The sequence below is a fragment of the Andrographis paniculata genome, unplaced genomic scaffold, assembly GCF_009805555.1.
Source record: "Andrographis paniculata isolate CXL003 unplaced genomic scaffold, ASM980555v1 Contig5END, whole genome shotgun sequence".
Taxonomy (NCBI): domain Eukaryota; kingdom Viridiplantae; phylum Streptophyta; class Magnoliopsida; order Lamiales; family Acanthaceae; genus Andrographis; species Andrographis paniculata.
In genome coordinates, this window is record NW_026137595.1 from 313,494 (window position 1) to 332,854 (window position 19,361).

The 19,361-nt window shown below is 41.6% G+C and overlaps 6 protein-coding genes across 6 annotated transcripts; 4 read left to right on the plus strand and 2 right to left on the minus strand.

Moving 5' to 3' along the window:
* The first annotated feature begins 295 nt into the window (after positions 1 to 295).
* Positions 296 to 1,437, plus strand: LOC127258726 (uncharacterized). The gene is made up of 2 exons (XM_051285679.1): positions 296 to 506; positions 596 to 1,437. Exons 1-2 carry the CDS (start codon positions 366 to 368, stop codon positions 1,136 to 1,138), a joined length of 684 nt encoding a protein of 227 aa, XP_051141636.1. The 5' UTR covers positions 296 to 365; the 3' UTR covers positions 1,139 to 1,437.
* Positions 1,438 to 2,834: 1,397 nt separating this feature from the next.
* LOC127258727 (leucine-rich repeat extensin-like protein 3) lies at positions 2,835 to 3,689 on the minus strand. Its single transcript, XM_051285681.1, has one exon. It carries the CDS (start codon positions 3,571 to 3,573, stop codon positions 3,049 to 3,051), a length of 525 nt encoding a protein of 174 aa, XP_051141638.1. The 5' UTR covers positions 3,574 to 3,689; the 3' UTR covers positions 2,835 to 3,048.
* Positions 3,690 to 5,518: 1,829 nt separating this feature from the next.
* On the plus strand, positions 5,519 to 6,852 carry LOC127258954 (uncharacterized). The gene is made up of 2 exons (XM_051286048.1): positions 5,519 to 6,105; positions 6,580 to 6,852. Exons 1-2 carry the CDS (start codon positions 5,666 to 5,668, stop codon positions 6,638 to 6,640), a joined length of 501 nt encoding a protein of 166 aa, XP_051142005.1. The 5' UTR covers positions 5,519 to 5,665; the 3' UTR covers positions 6,641 to 6,852.
* Positions 6,853 to 8,152: 1,300 nt separating this feature from the next.
* LOC127259138 (probable galacturonosyltransferase-like 7) lies at positions 8,153 to 10,814 on the plus strand. Its single transcript, XM_051286282.1, has one exon. The coding sequence runs from the start codon at positions 8,631 to 8,633 to the stop codon at positions 9,723 to 9,725; it is 1,095 nt and encodes a 364-aa protein (XP_051142239.1). The 5' UTR covers positions 8,153 to 8,630; the 3' UTR covers positions 9,726 to 10,814.
* Positions 10,815 to 11,992: 1,178 nt separating this feature from the next.
* LOC127259105 (cellulose synthase-like protein D5) lies at positions 11,993 to 16,146 on the minus strand. Its single transcript, XM_051286253.1, has 3 exons — positions 15,040 to 16,146; positions 14,142 to 14,952; positions 11,993 to 14,052 (listed from the first exon to the last, which is right to left on the minus strand). Exons 1-3 carry the CDS (start codon positions 15,972 to 15,974, stop codon positions 12,271 to 12,273), a joined length of 3,528 nt encoding a protein of 1,175 aa, XP_051142210.1. The 5' UTR covers positions 15,975 to 16,146; the 3' UTR covers positions 11,993 to 12,270.
* Positions 16,147 to 16,820: 674 nt separating this feature from the next.
* LOC127258981 (COBRA-like protein 7) lies at positions 16,821 to 19,144 on the plus strand. Its single transcript, XM_051286089.1, has 2 exons — positions 16,821 to 17,493; positions 17,567 to 19,144. The coding sequence occupies exons 1-2, from the start codon at positions 16,971 to 16,973 to the stop codon at positions 18,979 to 18,981; spliced, it is 1,938 nt and encodes a 645-aa protein (XP_051142046.1). The 5' UTR covers positions 16,821 to 16,970; the 3' UTR covers positions 18,982 to 19,144.
* Positions 19,145 to 19,361: the final 217 nt, after the last annotated feature.

The window sequence follows — 19,361 nt, forward strand, 5'->3', positions numbered from 1 at the left end:
AAAATCAATTGGGCTTATCAAAAACCCCTTTCGTAATTGGACTGGTTATGTTTGTCAATTCATCATGTAGTTGTTGGGCCCATTGGGCTAAAAATGTGCCCAAAATTTGTGGTCTATTTTATATAGTAATTCTTTAATTATGCATAAAAGTATTTTAGTAAGGCGAGGTTAACGGAGCTTCTAGGCTATTCGAATAAAATGGGCTGACACGAACAATCTAGTAACCACTGGAACTTCTGCCACGTGTTCCAATCCGACACGCGTCGCGCGACGGTATATACGACGCTCGTCATAGCCAAAAACACAATACATGCTTTGTTGTCGCCGTCGCTGCATTTTGAGAAAAAAAATTGAAGAAAAAAGTCATGATGCAATCCAGATTGGCTGCAACTGTTGCCGGATTTAGTCGGATCGGCTTTCGGAAACGGTTTCTGGTACGGAGCTTTGGCACCGGAGCCACTACCGGGAGGACGGCTGATCCGGCGGTTCACTCCGTTGAGCCTGAAGTAGGTATCGGAATTTCAATCGGAATCTAATTGGTAGAGTTTCTGAGGGATGATTGATTCACGTGTTGATTGTATGGAATTTGTTTCAGGAAGTTTCCAGAACCGACTCGATTATCGATGAGAAGAGGCGCCACCGCTCGCCGGAGCAGGAATCGACCGGCAAGGACGCCGAACCCTACGTTCATACCAAATCCGGTCCTAAACTGGAGTCCTCCGGCGTCGCACCTCTAATCAATCCAACCACGCAGCAAAAGCGCCGGATTTCTAACTACTCCACCGACGGTAGCCCCTGGCCAAAAAGCGAAGACGAAACTGACAGGAAGGTGCAGAGAGAAGAACAGGAGAGAGACAACAGAGAGTATTTCAAGCACCACAAAGCGTCGCCGCTGTCGCACATCCAGGTTGCTGATACCAGAAAGCCGATAACTCAGGCGACCGATCGCGGTGGTTCCGAGAATTACGTGAAAATAATCGACGGTTCAACCGTCAAGCTGTGGAGTCCGGAGCAGCTTGATACCGTCGACGACTCGCTCCGCCGCGCAATGGAAATCTACCGGAGAAACGCCGAGATGGGAGACCCTGATTCCCCCCACGGAAAAGTTCTCCGGCAGCTTCGCGGCGAATACTGGTGAAGGTCAGAGATCCGAGTTCTCACCGTCACGTTTCGGTTGAACTTTTTTATCCAAACCAAAAATAATAATGAAGAAAGATATACCACATTCTAGAAGCGTTACCATTTTACCTTTTTTTTTTTTTTTTTTACGTCAAACTGTATGATTTTATTTAATACTCGTCCATACAATTCCAAGGTAATTAGGTTCACTAGTTTTAACGAAGCATAAATAGGGTGTGTTTTGTGGTTTGAATTTTGGGTTTCGGTTTGATGGCTTGACTCGTGTAATAGCATCTCTCCCCCTAAGGGTTCTTTTTTTCTTTTTTTTCTTTTTTTAAATGACGCAGAAAAAATATTTTGGTACATAAATGTGTTCATAGTTAATATTTTTAATGCAGTATAGAAAAAAAAATATTTGTTTTAATATTACTTTTAAAAATATAAATAGTAAAATTCAAAATAAAATTTTTTAATCAAATATACTTTGTATTCCCTCCGGGTAGGTAATTTTTGATAATATTTATAATAGAAAAAAAAAGTTTTCATTACTTTATTATATTTATAAAATGTAAAGTATTTTGTATATAGGTGAAAAAAATGATTAAATAATTAGGTTTTGTTTTTTTTTTATTAAATTGAGTAGGTAAATATTATCAATATATAAAAATAAATATAATATTAAAGAATATAAATTTAAAATATTTAAGATTTTTTTCATAAATAAAAAATATATATAAATAATATAAATTAATGGATGCAATAAGTAGTACTCTCTCGGTGACGTTATAGGATATAACTTTTTATTAGGGATATGATTTTTTTAGACAGTGTAGATTAGTAATTAGTGTAGATTAGTAATTAGTAACTTAGTTATGATATTAGTTTATTATTTTTTATATGAATAATATTATTGATATTTTAAAATTTTTTAAGATTATATTTCAAAATAAATATATGATATATAGATATTATTTTGTAGATAATAAAATTTTATATAATATAAATACAAAATATTTTTATTCATTTATTATTACCATACATTAGTTTTATAAAAATAAGAAATTTTAAATATATATAAAAAATTATACTCCCTCGGTCCCAAAAGAAGTGTCTATTGAGAGTTGACACGGGAATTAAGGAATAATAGTATTTAATTGAAAGTAGGTATAAAGTAGAATATAAATGACTAAAATGCCTTTGCAGGGATGATATGAAAAAATAAAGTAATTTTGTTATAAAGTAGAGACTACGGTTGAAAACAAGACAATTGTTTTGAAACGGACGAAAATGAAAAAAAAAAAACAAATTTTTTGGGACGGAGAGAGCATTATTTGAGGAGAGATACAAATAAAAGGTTTTAAGTGGCTAAATTGATTTATATTTATTAAATTTATTTAAAATTGATAAAATTAAAAAAATATATAAAGAGTTAATTTTTGTGAGACAGTAGAAAAAAAAAAAAAAAAAAGTCATCTGTATTATAGCAGAAAAGGGGTGTGTAGCGGGAAGGAGGGAGTATTTAATACTGTAAGACCCATCCGCTGGGCCCATTGCTTCGCTGCTTATCCCTTCTTTCTTCCATATGAGGTCCAAAATTAGTGCACACAAATAAAATAATGAAATTGAAAGAATAGCCCAAAAAAAGAGTCCCTAAAGTTAGAGTTTAAAAAGAGTCCTCACTAAAAAACTTGGGTTAATAATGCAATAGGGGATAGTTAAGGAATCGAATATTCTATCTATCAACAGAAATTTAGATACAGTAATGTGAATCCAGTTCTACAAATCATCTCGTTCTTGTACATTTAACAAATATATATATATAGATTTAGTACATAAACTGAAGCTTCGGAGAATTTTAAATTTCTACAAACCTGACCAATGATAGGTGGTTCTTCTTCGCATAGTGCATTGTCGTGTCGGATTCATAATTCAGAGGAAGAAGAAGAAGAAGAGAGTGGAAATTAAAATGGAGGTTGAAGAAATTAAGAGAGACGATGTGAATTGGTCGGAATGGGAATTGTCGTAATCGTCGTCGGAGTGATCATTAGACGAAGAATTGTTGTTGTAATAGAAAGGAAAGTACGACACAATAGGGTTTGGCGGCGGCGGAGCTGCGTATCCGGGAGGATATTTCGACGGCGCGGTTGGGTAGTACGCGCCGCCGCCGCCGCCACTCGCCGGCGGGTAATAGGACTGCTGCAGTGGAGGCGGCGGAGAGAAGTAGTAGACACCGCCACCGCCTCCGGTAGGCGGCGGCGGAGGGCAATTTAGCCCGGTTGGAGGCGGCGGAGACGGCGACGGCGGTGGCGGTGGAGAGGAATCTGGCTGGCAAGGATTATCGCAAGAAGAGCACATTGTGCAGGCGACTTGGTCTTTTCCGGCGGCAGTTATTCCGCCGGAGTTAGGTAAGAAGAGAGAAATGAAGAAAAATACAAGAAGAAAAGGAGCTGCCATTTTTGTTTCTGTATTAGCAAAAAGCTTCACTGAAGGATCTGAAGAAAGTCTGAAATACAAATAGAATAGGGTTGAAAGTGGACGAAGAAGAAAGAATATGGGGAAAAAATAAAAGCAGGTTCAATGGTGCATGTGCCTTGATATCCGCACCATCTCATCCCTCTATCTCAACCACGCTTAGCCGCACCCGGGAGTGAAGATCCTGATTAGATCTGTACCACACAATAGAATTATGTACGGTTTTAGATCATTTGTTGGGCTGGGCACCTGGGTGTAAGTAACACTTTCTACCATTGCTTTGACACGTGCCAGTTTCTCATTGGCTTTGTCTCTTTCCGAAGATTTAGTTGTAATCTACGAAAATAAAACTTAAACAGGTGTGTTTGTTTGGAAATTTCTGAGAAGTTTTATTAATTTTTTAATTTTTAAAAAATAATTAAATTTAATATTTCTTTTTTATGTTAAAATATTATAATAATGCTTATTTAAATCACGTTATACGTGCGGATTTTGCATTCCACACTATTACTTGCATATGCTATTTATATTTTCAATTTGGGTTTAATTAGGAATGAGTTATGGACAAATGAGTATGAGCACGTGACGATGTTGTTTGGATTCAAGAATGCATTAAATGCCGATATCGACCTACGAGATGCTAACTTTGTCACCAATTTCTTCTTATCTCAGCCCACACAAAAATGCAACTATTGCTATTGGGCCCTTTGCAGATCCAATAAAGGTTTGGGCTTTGATCAACCTCGTATGAAAAAGAAGTGAAGTACGTACGGTATATAAAAAAATAATAATAAGAATAAGAATAAGAATAAAATTTTAAAAATTTTATAATAGCGTAATAAGTTACGATTTTTAAGGTTACATTTCTAAATTTGATGTAATATAAAAGTGTGTCCCACCGCTAATATAGTCAACGACAACTGGAATTCACATCGGGAAGGGGACCTCATTCGGCGAGTACATCCACACCGTTCAATGCTACGAAATCCACGCCGTTGATTTGGACCTTTCTACTCATCAATAACGATTAATGACACCACAGTTTTAGAAATTTATAAATTCAGAAATGAATATACGTAAACGAGACGGAAAACTCGAAATTAGAAATACATAAATGAAGGAAAATAGTTTATCCATTTAATAATTCAATTTCCTTTTTTCCTAAAAATAAATAAAGGAAATGTTTATTACTACTATCCCATGCTATTTATTTGCAACCCTGTTCTATTTTTTTCACCATCTCATTAATGAAGGATAATTTCGAATTGAATTATTTTTGTAATAAAATTTACATTAGAGTATTACCATAATCGTAATAAAAAAGTAAAATGAGAATTGTGATGATAATGGGATTATCAACGTAAGTCGATATTGGTAATGCAGATTTGGTTAATATGTTATTTTATTTTTAAAATTTTTTTATGTTTAATATTATTCTTAATTTAAAACCTAAACTGTTTCAATTTCAAAAATATTAAATTTTAATATAAAATAACAAACACACAAATATGAAGCTACATGTATGAAACAGTAAAAAGAGAACTGCTCACTTAAGGGATGTTTGTTTGTTTGAAATTCTTCTTAAAATAATCCACTTTGATAGATGTTTCAAAATTTTAAAATATTTATATATATATATATAATGAAAAAAAAAACTTCTAATATAATAATTAAATTAATATTTATATCAATAAATAGGGAGTAACACAAATTTAAATGTATTTTATAGACATAACTTAAATTGGTAAAGAATCATTTTCAGGTACCATTTTCATAATAGGTCAAACGGAGCAATGGAAATTAGCTTTACTTGTTCAGTATAGTTTCCTATTACCAAACAACTCCTATCCCCATTAATTACACGCCTATCACCACCCCTGCACTCCTTATTTATTTATTTATATATTTATTTTCTTTATATATATATATAATTATAAAATAGGAGTAACATATAACCGTGGTTACGAACTCCCACCTGTTTCCGATTTCATATGAGAGCATGAAAATCCCGTTTCTCCGCACTGTGTGAATAATTTATCCCCCACTGAAAGCGTATTCTCGAAGATCAGGGGAAATGGAAGGGTTTACAGCAAAGACGTACCGAGGAATCCAAGGATACTGGCGGAAGAAAGGTTACGATCGGTTGAAATCCGGCGGCCGTAAAAACAAGGCACCGGTGGTGCAACTCGGTGCACAAGACGACGATTCGCATACCAGGCGTCGATTCTGGCGGATTAAACCGAAGCGGCGGTTGAAGCTGAAGCTCCGTTTCTCGCCGAAGAAGTTCCTTATCGGATTGCGCGATGCGTACGTTAATTTGATGCTCAAGCTTGCGAACACGCGAGCGTTAGGCGGCGGTTACGGCTTAGATGGCGCCTCCGCCTTTGGAAAGCGACCGATTAAGGAGTACGATGAGAAGATGCTCGTCGAGATCTACAAATCGATCGTGATGGCGCAAGGACCGCTGGTTCCCTGCGAAGCACCTGCCATAGCCTCCAAAAATGATTGCCGACGGTAAATACTCATCGCTTTCGGTAACGTTTTTTCCGAATCGTTGCTAAATTGAATAAAAGAAGCTTTCCAGATTTTGCTCGTTTTGATCCTCTCTAAACAGAGTTAATGTTGTACCTAAAACATTTCTCCTGCATCTTTTGTTGAGAGGTAATCAAATTGAAGGAAACTGTTTTCTAGCGCTGCATTTTTATACTTAAAAAACATCAAACAAAAACAAAGCACAAAACAATATGTCAGTGAGGTATCATCATATAAGAAATCAATCAACGTGTCTCTGAAGTTTGGCAGAATCATTTCAATGCTTTTGTTCAGTACTCACGAGAAACTTCAACACTTAGCTGCTGCCTCATTGCTTCAATTTTTCACACACAACAACAAACAATATTGTATTGTACGGAGATTTACACAAATTCCGTAAACAGTCAAATTAGTGAATAAATACATAAGGTAACCATTAAATTGCTTGATGCACAGATTTGACCTTCAAATGGATTTGGAGGTGCAAACGTCGTGTTTAATGCGGCCGAATCCTTAGGTCATGAATTGAAATGGCATGTGGCGCTCCTGATCCTAAATCAGACTATTCAATAATTTTATTTCTTATTTAAAATTGCGGATATCAAATTGTACTTGTAAAGATTCCGATATGAGAACCGCCATTGCAGCATTCGTCGTGTATATGTAGGTCACATGGCCCATCCTTTATGGGTCATCCTTGTCTACAATATAATAGAATATTGCAATAAAATAGTCCACAAAATTAGATTATGTTCACTATTATATATATCCATATTATGTGTACACTCAATATAAATTTTAATATGGATATATATATATATATATAATCCGCTATAAAACTGTCAACGTCCTTAAGTACATGGCTGTAAATTAAGATATAAATTTGTGTAAGGTGATGAAGAGCATCATACAACAAAGATTCTATTGAGCGTATGCATATGGGTTCGAACCCCGACGTCTCAGGTCACCTGCCACACATGGTTCGTCTAGTGTGACTTTCCCGTCGAGCTTGGTTTGCAGGATATTAGGTTTGGCCGGGGGTTTACCCAGTATACACTTTTGGATAGCGGCTGCGGTCCCTACTGTCATCCAAAAAAATTATAATATTGAAATAATATTTAAAAAAATTATTAAATAAGCTTATATATTTCTGCTAAAAAGATCATAGTTAAAAGCAATTCTCTATTGAAGAAAATTTGGAACCCAGACACTAGAAAACACAAACAAACAAGTTGTGTAAAATTTTACATGGGCCCATTGGTATTACCCAATTAAATCAGTGGCTTAGTAGTTAGCGACTAGGAGGCCCAATTTGAATTGGGCTTTATAAACAACGTTCCGCACAGGCATTGTCCAAAAACTTCCATACACTATCCCAACTATATTTCAATTGTTAAGTATGATGTACTTGCCAATTATCAATACAAAAATACAATTGCTAAAGTTGACATATACAATACCAAAAATGAAGGATTTTGGAGGATTTTCACTATTTATCCAATTTTTTCCCCCAAAAATATCAAATTAAACACCTATTTTTCATTTTTTATATTATACTAAAAATCAATTTTACATTCAAAACATCACATCAAACCCTATTTATATCACATCATACAACTATTCAAATTCAAAATTTTTACTATTCAAATCCCAATCCAAAATCCAAACCCCCAAACAAACACACCCTGAGGGGAATTGTCAATGTCATTGTGCTACAGCTGGCCCTGCCTGCACTGCACTCCCTCACGTAATCATATTTAATTTTTAGATAGGTAATAAAATAAGTACGAGTATATAATAGCGTAAGGGTAAAATATAAAGATAAATATAATAAACGCAACAGCAGATCAGATGGGTTGCTGTGGTGGGAGGAAAACCTAACCAAATACCCTATAATAATAAGAATACTGCAATTAGTAATAGTAATGGTAATATTGAGTATCTATAAAATTTTAAGTAAATAAAAAAATAAGCCCTCCCAGATTCTTTTTTTTTTTTTTTTTCTTTCTATTTTTATGGGGGTTTATTTTATTTTTTTATATTTGGGTTTTCGTCAACCTCTCCTCCACAGTGAAGAGAAAAGAAAGAAGAGAGGAGAGGGAAGAAGACAGAGAAGAAAAGAGGGAAGAAGTTGGCTGTCCAGAGAGACTGATGCGACGCACGTCGGCGCATTTTAGTGCAGAGGATCTTTTTGCTTTTATGCACTTGCCATTAGGCGGCATTGGCTTCCATTTTTGTTGATGGATTGATGCTTCCCTAATCTACACTTTTTCTCTCATGAATTTCGCTTCGTTCCTACGGCACACCATTGGAGAGAACATTAATTGCAAAAGCAAGGCACAATCGCCTATCGGGATTTGGAATTGCTTCTCCTCTTCGTGTAAGTTTTGTTTTTCGCCCCAATTCTGGCGGACCTTCGAGGAACCCTAGCGTTCCTCCTTTCGTCCGACTGCTACGGCATCAAGTTTACGAGAAAGAGACGGCGGTTGTTCCAAAGAGGAGCGAAAATGCTGTGGGTAATGAGATTTTCGGGGTTTTTCTCGGCGGCAATGGTGATGATTGTGCTCTCCCCGTCGCTTCAGTCCTTCCCGCCGGCGGAGGCAATTAGGTCTTCTGACGTTGATTCGTATCGCAGGCTTCCCAAGTCCTCCTCAAATCCCATGGGCAAACTCCCCTTCCGAAGAGCTCCGTCATTCCGCAATGCCGATGAATGCCGCTCATCGGAATTAGGAAAGTCCAGCGTCTGCGATCCATCTCTAGTTCATGTGGCGATTACTCTCGACGGTGAATATCTGCGGGGCTCAATCGCCGCTGTTCATTCCATCCTCCAGCATTCCAAGTGTCCAGAAAGTGTGTTCTTCCATTTCCTGGTCTCGGATAATGGCTTTGAAGCCCTAGTCCGATCCACTTTTCCGGAATTGAAGTTTAAAGTGTATTATTTCGATCCTGAAATAGTCCGTGGTCTGATTTCAAGCTCAGTCAGGCAGGCACTCGAGCAACCATTAAATTACGCTCGAAATTATCTAGCGGATCTCCTTGAAAGTTGCGTTACAAGGGTGATCTACTTGGATTCAGATCTGGTTGTGGTCGATGATATCAAAAAGCTTTGGAGCACAAAATTAGGGAGCAAAACAATCGGCGCTCCGGAATATTGCCACGCCAATTTCACAAAATATTTCACTGAACATTTCTGGACGAATTCCGTCTTCTCAGGCGTATTTTCAGGACGGAATCCGTGCTATTTCAACACTGGTGTGATGGTTATAGATCTAGCCAAATGGAGGCGGTTCAAATACACGCGCCGCATTGAGCAGTGGATGGAGATACAGAAAACAAGCCCTAACCGCATCTACGAGCTCGGTTCGCTGCCGCCATTTCTGCTGGTGTTCGCCGGACGAGTGGCTCCAATCGAACATAGGTGGAATCAACATGGATTGGGTGGGGATAATGTGCGGGGGAGCTGCAGAGACCTTCACCCTGGTCCAGTAAGCCTGCTGCACTGGAGTGGCAGCGGCAAGCCATGGCTGCGGCTTGACTCAAGGCAACCGTGTCCACTCGACTCCTTGTGGGCGCCCTTCGATCTATACGGGCAGTCGACATGAAAGTTTTTGGCTTCCCCCCTCTGTAAAAGCAACAGCCTTTCTCACGCAGGTAAATTCTTCCGGTGATTGTTCCTTGTTAATTTTGCTCATAATTCTTATTTCTTCAACATTGTCCATTGTTATTTTTTTCTTCTCTGATTATATATATTTTTTGGCTTAATTATTCATTCCTTCTTCGAAACCTTTGTCTATGTCCGACGATTGACTCATTATCTTAATTTGTATTCTATTCTATTATTCTCTTCTGAAAATTATAAAGAAAAAGTAGAAGGATCATTTTCCTTTTTGTGGTTTTATACCTGGCATTTGTTCCTGCTTTTCTGTTGTGTCTGATTGGAGTTGGACTAATTCCAGAACTGTAATTGAGATTTTGAGCCATGGCCAATTATTAAAGAATTTTCCTCTGAATTCCGCAGAACGAATTTAAACGTATAAAACTACTCTGGCTTTTCCTGCCAGTTTGCATTAGTTTAGCAATTCAATGTGCATTTTCTGATCATGGGATATATCTTCAACTTCTTGAATTGATATCTTTATGTGTGCTATAAGTATTATTGTACATTTATATAATCGATACTACTTGCCGAAGCTATCTGGACAGCTGGATTGTCGGGCATCTAATAAGAGACTTTCGTTGAGGAGGAACAGTAGAATTTTTATGTGTAGAAAGCTTTCTTTAATCTTACCCCTTCAAGATTCTAAGGATGGGCGGATTTTGGTTTGATATTGTGGAAAAGGGAACTCAACGTGCAAATGGAATAGGATATATGTCATGTTTGTGGGAAGGTTGGTGTTCTTTTGTTGGTTATGAATGGGAAGTATGGTCTCTCCCCCACTAAGGTTGAATACCATTCTCCTAGCTGGATGAGACTTTTTGAAGTATACTTGTTTTTATAGCAAGAAGACACCGCCCCACTTGGACGTTGAGATTCTTTGTAACAGCACACTTTGTGTTGTTTTCTTGAAAAGAATTTGTGTCATCATGCTTACTTCTCCAGAGTTATGCTTGACTGCTAGCTAGATTTTTTTAAGTTGTAATGATTTCTGGATCAAAGATAATTCAGTGCTCAATAGATTGTGGTATTTGGTGAAGATTTAATAATCTAAGGATTCATTGATTGAAAACGAACAGTTATAAATTCTTCGAATGGATTGCCAGTGCTTTCAGGTTTAGAATAGATGTATATTTCAGATTTGCAATAATATGATGATAGGAGGCACCATTTGAATTAGACTACATGTTTGTGGTAATGAAAAAGGGTTTTTGTTAGTAAGTTCACGGGATTCATTGGGAAACAATAATATTGTGTTGGTGTATGTCCTGTGATCCAACAACCATCCATCCAAGTATTTTTCGTGACATGTGAATTTTAGGCTTTGGCTTCTATGAACCCAAACTGCATGATTCATTATTATTTATTTAGTACTACTAGTAATAATAATGTGAGATTAAACATCACAGCATGTCTTTTGTCATTACTGTGTAGATTGAGTGTATTGTAGAGGGTGGCTAGAAGTGAATTGAATTTGTTTATTATAAGCTTAATTAATAATTGAGATGGAAACCAGTTGTGTACAGGGTGGACCTTGTTTTAAACAATGGTGTGATTCCTTTTGCCCCCCGCCATCATCACACATGGCCACCAGAATTTTCTCATAAATTGTAATCAATGCAAATTTGGACTATTTTGTATTCTTTTGATTAAGAAAATGCTACTTGACAGTGAGTTGAAGCATGTATTTATTTTTTTTTCCCTTACCCTTAGTAGTATGATGTGTTGTACTTACTGTGTTGTACATTATTTCTATTAGCAGTAGGCCTATCAAAATTGTGGAGATCATCATGAAAAAAGAATAATCATTAATGAATTGTTAATCCATTATGCTCTTAGAGAGTTGTGTGGTGGCTCTTACGGGTAGGTAGGTAGCTAGGTAGGTTGGTGGTTTCATATTATTAGTAAATTGACATGGTCTTTCAGATGACATATATCTTAAATTATTATAGAAATTAATCAAAATAGATTTGTTCTTGCCCAAAAAGTCGTCACATTTGATGTTCCTTTGGTCCTTTTATCCGCACCTGTTATGGCATATAGATATTGCATGCAGATTCCCACTGCTAGAGTATATATATATATACACACAGAAATAAAAGGCAGCAGATTGGAAAACAAACAACAGCTCATTCTTAGCAAGCAGTATTTTGACATTGTGCATAAGTGACATAGGGTAGGGTCCCCCCACCCCACCCCTACCCCTACCCCCTTATCACTGAAGAAAATGAGAAAGAAAGAACACGAATCACTTTACAGCTGGAACACGACCAGCTTAGCTTAGTTATATTAGCTTAGTCTTTAGTAAGTGAAAGAAAACACTTTCTATGCTAAACTTGACTTGATTTGACGACTAACAACAAACACAAACATACATATCTATGAATTGAATGTCGAGTAACATTCAGCCAACAAATTCCAATCAAACACAAGCACAAAATATTACAAATGCAATAACAATACTACTACACTAACAATAACAATGGCGATACTTAAGGTATCTGAAGAAACCTGATGCTTCCCTGGCTTCCCGACGGCGGGTAGACATAGACGGTAAGCAGCGATATCACGATGCAGATGAGTCCCGACCACAGGTACACGATGGTCGGGATCTTACCCTTTCTCCCCATCAAACCCTTCGCGAAAGGATACAGATGAGACAGTACCCAGAAGCTGAAGAATACTCCCCCGAGCAATTTGCTCCACTGCGGGAACGGACTGTAAACCGTCCTCGACGCTGCCACGCCTATTGCGATCACATTGAACATGATGATCGTGATCGGCGGGACCATGAGCGTCGTCCACCTGAACTCATACAGCTCCGCAAACTCGTCCTCTCCATCGTCGGGAGCTGAGGATTTCGACGTCAGCGTGAATGATATGTCAATCCCGGCAATGACTTTCAACAGCCCTTGGATCACAGCAGCCGGGTGCGCGCTGGTTCCCCCGATCAGCCAGAATTGCTCGTTTCGCCACCAGTCGTGGAGGGTGATCCCCGACCACTTGATTTCCAAAACAGCGAGCAAACAGAGAGTAACTGTAATAGCTAGCAAGAACACGAGGAAGGTAACGTCCAACGTCTGGACAATGAACTTCCCGGAGAAGAGGCTCAGCGCCGGCAAGACGCAGTAGACAAGTAGGAATATCGACGTGAACGGGTATATCCCGACGTTGAAATACGCCACTCGTTGGAGGAACTTCATTCGCGGGCTGGCGAACAAGGCATTGTTCCGGGAGAAGAAGATCTCGACTGAACCCGTCGCCCAGCGCAGGACTTGGTTGAGCCTGTCGGTAAGATTTATCGGCGCGGTTCCTCGGAAGGCATCCCGTTTGGTGACACAATAGACTGATCTCCATCCTCTGTTGTGCATTCGGTAGCCCGTCACGACGTCCTCCGTCACCGAGCCGTAGATCCATCCGACTCGCTTGCCCCACTCGGTTTTATCCTCGTAGAAGCATGTTACGACGCTCACTGCCTCTGCTAGAGCTGCAGCATCCAACGGCTCGCGCTGAACAGCCAGCGACCCTGCGGGCCGGCCGAGGCAGCCTTTGCCCCGAAGCTCGTGGAGAAGACGACCTCCGAATTCGGCGACGGCTATGGAGTCTATAAGAGAAGTTGAGTTTCCAAACTGCTTGGCAAGTGAGGCTCTGGCGAGATCATCGTCTTCATATTGGTTGCCATTGATAGGCACAAGCAGTTCATCGTCATCTTGTTGCTCTGTTTTCTGATCTTTCGATCTTCTCAGAAGCTTTCTGATCTTGTTCCGGCCGAACCAGCCGTGGTGCTCGGTGGCGCGAGGCGGACTGAATCCGTACAGCGCGATTCTCCGGAAAATGCAGCCGGTCCCGACGTACATAGGACCTTGTAAACCGTCGAAGGCTCTCATGCTGACGTCAAAGAACACGGTGTTGTGATTTGCGTAACGGTCGTTGGTATCGATGCCCTCGAATCTTTGCGGGAACTGAACGAAGCAGATCTTGTCGCCGCCCCTATCGAGCATGAAACACATGCCTTCCCGGAGGGCGAGCGAGTTGTAGATGTAGTGGTCGCAGTCGAGGTTCAGAATGAAAGCTCCGTTCGACATGATCGCGCTGGCGCGAACCAAAGCATTCATCGCCCCGGCCTTTTTGTTGTGATCGAAGGCGCGACGCTTCTCGCGGGAGAGGTAGACAAGCATCGGCAGCCTGATGTCGACGTCAGTCGTATCGATCAGGTTTTCGTTGTCTGCTTCATTGCCGAAGAGTGGCTCCGGAGTTGCAGGAACCAGCATTATCTGCAAACGTATAAAAATGGCGATATAAGGCGACAATCAAAGATAATTTGTAACTTTGTAAGCCATGGAAGAAACCATTTAGTCATCACCTGTATGATCCCTTCATGGTCGCTTCTAGAATGTCCGTCTTCCGCCGACGCCCAGGCACCGTGCCAATGGCTGCCGTCGGCCATCCACGTCGCCTTCGGGACCTTAATCGGTTCCGAAGGATTGCCGCCTAACTCTAACTGCTTCTTCTTTGCCCGAAGCTCTGTTTGAGCATTGTAAGCGTCCGATCTTCGTCTTATCGACTCCGGCAAGGCATTGATCCTCACTTTGAATTCGTCGTACTCTCTTTTGACGCGGCGCCGGTCTCTGACGAAGTCGAGCTTCACCTTGTTCTTGAGAGGATCGCGCTTTTGCGCAAAGTATGCCTCGGGGTTCCGTGGCTCTATATTGTGTTTTCGACAGAAAGGTACCCAAGTTCGGGCGAAGCTGGCGGCCTCAGCCAAGGCTTCGAATGTCACCAGCGAGCCCCCGTCGTCGGACAAGTAGCACGCGACTTTTTCGACAGGATAATCGACTGCAAGAATCGAGAGGATTGTGTTTGCCGTGACTAGCGGCGGTTCCTTTTCTGCATCAGCTGTGGAAACGAATACGTCGATTCCCGGAAGATCTGATAGCTTCTTGGGGTTCCGAAGATTAGGCTCGGAAGATTCGAATCTCTCTTTTAGGACAGAAAGATTGGTGACTCGTTTAACGGGACACAGCTTGGGAAGTTGGTCGAGAATCCAGGAGAATGCGAACCAGATTTCGCAGACGATCGACATCATCCATAGCCACACAGCTTCACGGTTCGGATGCATTATCCTCCACGCGAGGAAGCACCCGAGAACTCCAAGACGAATGATCATCAGCAATCTGTAGTAGATTATAAACAACATCCTTAGATCTCTTACAAAGAATAGTAAAATAATCAGATAAACATGGTACAAAATCTTAACTCACCTGTAAGGACTGATGATTGCTGCTGAAATCCCGATTTTACGAGTGAGAGGACGGTTCCTTCTGTCGCTGAAATCGGGAGGGTTCTCGTACCTCTCGGCGCCGCCGCCTTCTTTAGGCCACAGAGCATTTCCGTATCCGTAAGTCCCCTTCGTCTCGAACAGCCAACGATTGTGATCGAAATCGTGGTTTGTGTTCTTGAAAGATTGCACCAGTGAGAAATTCTTCTCCAGCTTAGCTTCTCTGCTCCAAGAAGGCAGAGGATTCGCCTGATCTTTCTCCTCCGATGGCGGTGCTTCGTCGTCAGTTTCGCCGTGGTTGTACTCCTTGTAAGGCTCCTTACATCCGGGGCAATGGCCGTCGCAGTTACCGACGCAATCCAAGTAACAATCTGAGCAAATCACGAGGCCACATTCGCAACGGTTCTTGTAATTCCCTGTAATTTTCTCGTCGCACCCTTCCATCCCGCATATGTGCTTCGATTTGGCGGCGGCGGCGAGAGGAGGGTCGCCGGAATCGGAGCTTTTCCGGACGTGAGCTTTTGTTGCTGAATTGAATCCGCCGGTGAAGATGGCGTCCTTGATGAATACCTCGGAGGGATTGTGGCCGTTGATTTTCCGGCTTTTGCCGGAACTGAGACGGGAGCTTGTGACTGAATCGGAAAGGATTCTGTTGTCTGGAGTCTGTGGAATGTGAACTGTGTATGCGACAAACTCATCGGTGCTGTCCTTTGAGAGAGAAAGGTATCTGCTGCCGGCGGCGCCGCCGCCGGAGGATGCCCTACGATTCTCGCCGGCGCTGAGGGGAGAATTGGGATTATTTGAGACTGAGTGGCGTGGCATCGGACTTGTTAATCCCATGCTCCGGGACCCGCCGGAGGACGTGACGGTGATCTTCACCGGAGAAGAATCCGAACAATTGCCAGCCAATTTCACCATTTTTATTTAGCTGATTGACAGATCAAATCAAACAGAGTGGAGAAACAGAGAAAATTTCAAATACAACGAACTGAGGAAAGGAGGAAAGGAAGCAGATTTGATAACGTTCGAAAGTTCATGAAAGTTGCTGCTGCAATTCAAATTGTTTCCTTTGGTGGACGTAAATGAAGGGTTTGAATCCAACGGTCGGGTGATCTGAGCCGTTGTTTGGGGACACATCGAGGGTTTGTGATGATTCTAAAAAACCGTTTGGGCTCAAGAGTGGTCCCCAGTAACAGACATAAATTTTTTTTGAAGATTCGAAAGTCAAGGAGGAGGACAACGTGGGCATATTTTTTAAATTGCCAACGGTCGAATAAATAAAAGGAAGTGCAGATTTCATACGTAGTAATAAGTAGCATTAGGATCTGCGTGCTATTATTACACACGCATACATACGCAGGTTATTTATTTATTGCATTCATATATGATTACCTAGGTTGCATTATTGAATAATGATAATACCATAATAATAATAATAAGTATATAATACTCTAAAATACAGTAAAACATTACTTTATTACAAATCAATGTAAAATATATTTGAAAACACAGACAGTCAATAATACATAAACCTTCCTTTAAATTGGGCCTTGACGATATAGTGGGCTTTGTATATCATAAAATAGGCCCAAATTTAAATCAATGATAGGCCCAAATAAAGCCCACAAAATTATATATTAAAGCCTCAAAAATGCCTAGATCAGATCATCAGATGACGATGAAGAAGAAACGACTCAATCAAAGCCGGCGCAGGCACGCCACTTAATAATTATACTGAAGTGTGTAACAATAATTAATCTCTATTTTAGTTTTAATTTACTCAATCAAACGAAACAACAAGAAGAAATCTTCAAACATCTTTTCAATACATAGTCAGATGACGATGATGTCTAAATTCACCATTCTTCTTGCCCTGCTTAATCCTATTCTTCTTCTTCTTCTTCTTCTTCTTCCATGGCTAAACCTGTAATAATACTCATTTCCTTAACCCTCTGTATTGTGCTTCTCCCAAATGTCTTTTCCCAAACCCCAAATACCAATACTTCCATTTGCAACGGCATCCTCGTCACCTATCAGTACACCGGCGGCGCCCGAATCCAGCCGGTTCTGTCGCCGGCCGACCAACCGTACCGGTTCGAGTCGACCCTCACGGTTCGGAACAACGGCCCGGTCGAGCTCAAGAACTGGCAGGTCTTCGTAGGGTTCCGGCACGGCGAGCTTCTAGTAACCGCCGGAAATGCTGTCCTCGCCGACGGCACGCCTCTCCCGGCCAACGTCACCGGCGGCACGGTCTTCGCCGGCAGCCCCGACACAGACCTGAAGACGGCGATCGAAACGGCTGGCGATGTCGATCAGATGCAGGCGGTGGTGCAACTCGTCGGAACCCAATTCGGCGTCGCGCCGCCGGACTTTCCCTTGCCGGATAATTTGACTCTCGTCAACGATGGATATTTATGTCCGAATCCGCCCCTAACAGGTACGAGATTATCTCTTTCAATCATTAAAAAAGAAGAAAAAAAGTCAACTTGACATTCCCTGATGATCATCAGGGAACAACAGCACGAGCATATGCTGCACGCCGGACCCGACGGCAAGAACGAACACGTCGATCGACGGCGGAGATTTCTCCCCCCTCCAAAACGGCGACGTTTCGATTATGTACGACGTTTTAATGTCGTACGAGGGTAACTACCTGGCCCAGGTGACGATCGAGAATCAGAATCCTCTGAATCGAATCCAAGATTGGAATCTGAGCTGGGAATGGATGCAGGGCGAGTTCATCAACTCCATTAGAGGTGCTTACCCCAAAATCGTGGATCCAGGCGACTGCATCTTTGGCAACCAGGGCCAATTCTACAAACAATTAGACTTATCCAAAGCCCTAACCTGCGACAGGCGCCCCACAATTATCGATCTCCCGATTTCAATGGCCAACGACGACAACCTCGGAAAGATCCCTTTCTGCTGTCGGAACGGGACAATTCTGCCGCCGTCCATGGATTCCGGCAGGTCCAAATCCTCCTTCCAAATGCAGGTCTACAAAATGCCACCATACCTTAACATAACTCATCTCTACCCACCTCGGAATTGGAACATCAACAGCACATTAGGCTCCGATTACCAATGCCGACAGCCTGTCCGCGTGGCGCCGTCTTTATTCCCCGACGCCGCCGGTCTGCCGTCGCGGACGGCGGCCGTCGCCAGCTGGCAGGTCGTCTGCAATGCCACGTTGGCAGCCCGGAAGCCTAAATGTTGTGTGTCGTTTTCGTCCTTTTCTAACAATTCTGTCGTTCCCTGCAACACTTGCGCCTGCGGCTGCGACCGGAATCTCGACAACGGCGTCTGCAGCGCGGCGGCGCCGGCGCTCCTCCTGCCGGCGGAAGCTCTGCTTCTGCCGTTCGACAACCGGACCGAGCTGGCGACGGCGTTTGCACGGCAGAACCGGCGGCGCGTGCCCAGCCCGTTGCCCTGCGCCGACAATTGCGGCGTGAGCATCAACTGGCACCTCCTGTCGGATTTCCGGGGCGGATGGACGGCGAGGATCACGCTGTTCAATTGGGACGGAAACGACGTCGTTGACTGGTTTGCAGCCGTGGAGCTGGACAAGGCCATGCCGGGATTCGAGAAGGTCTACTCCATGGACGGAGCTCGGATGTCGGGTTCCGACAACAGGACCCTGTTTCTGAAAGGGCTGCCCAATCACAACTATCTCGTTGCAGAAAGAAACGGGTCGAACCCGAGAAAGGATCCGCGGGTTCCGGGCACGCAACAGTCAGTTATATCGTTTACGAAGAAGCAGACGCCGGGAATCCACGTGGCCGGCGGCGATGGATTTCCGACGAAGATATTCTTCAACGGGGAGGAGTGCTCTGTCCCGACAACGATCCCCAGCACTGGTCGTAAAAACACTGCTGCTTATGCTGTACTCGTCGTCTGCCTTATTTCTTCCTTGATTTATTTTTAAAGCCATGTTTCATGTATCAAAATCAATTTTTTTTTTTTTTTGTACTGACCAAATCGGATAATGGATAGTGTTATGTTATGATCAAAATATTCCTTCGGACAGCACGGTGCATTTTGGCAGGTTGAATAGTTACAGTGAGGATTTTCCGGCCAACAAAGAAAGTTTCTCGGGTCGGAACTTGAGTATGAAAAACAAAGAATAAACGATAATAAATAGATTATTTTAATATTAAAAATTGTTTTTAGTGATTTTTTTTTTTTTTTTTTGGGTGTATTTTTGGTAATGTTTGCAAACCGTATGGACTAAATGGAAAATTGGCCTCCTATAATTTGAGCCTAAATGGTGTGATGGCTCATTATTCAAATGGCCCAAAAATTGAT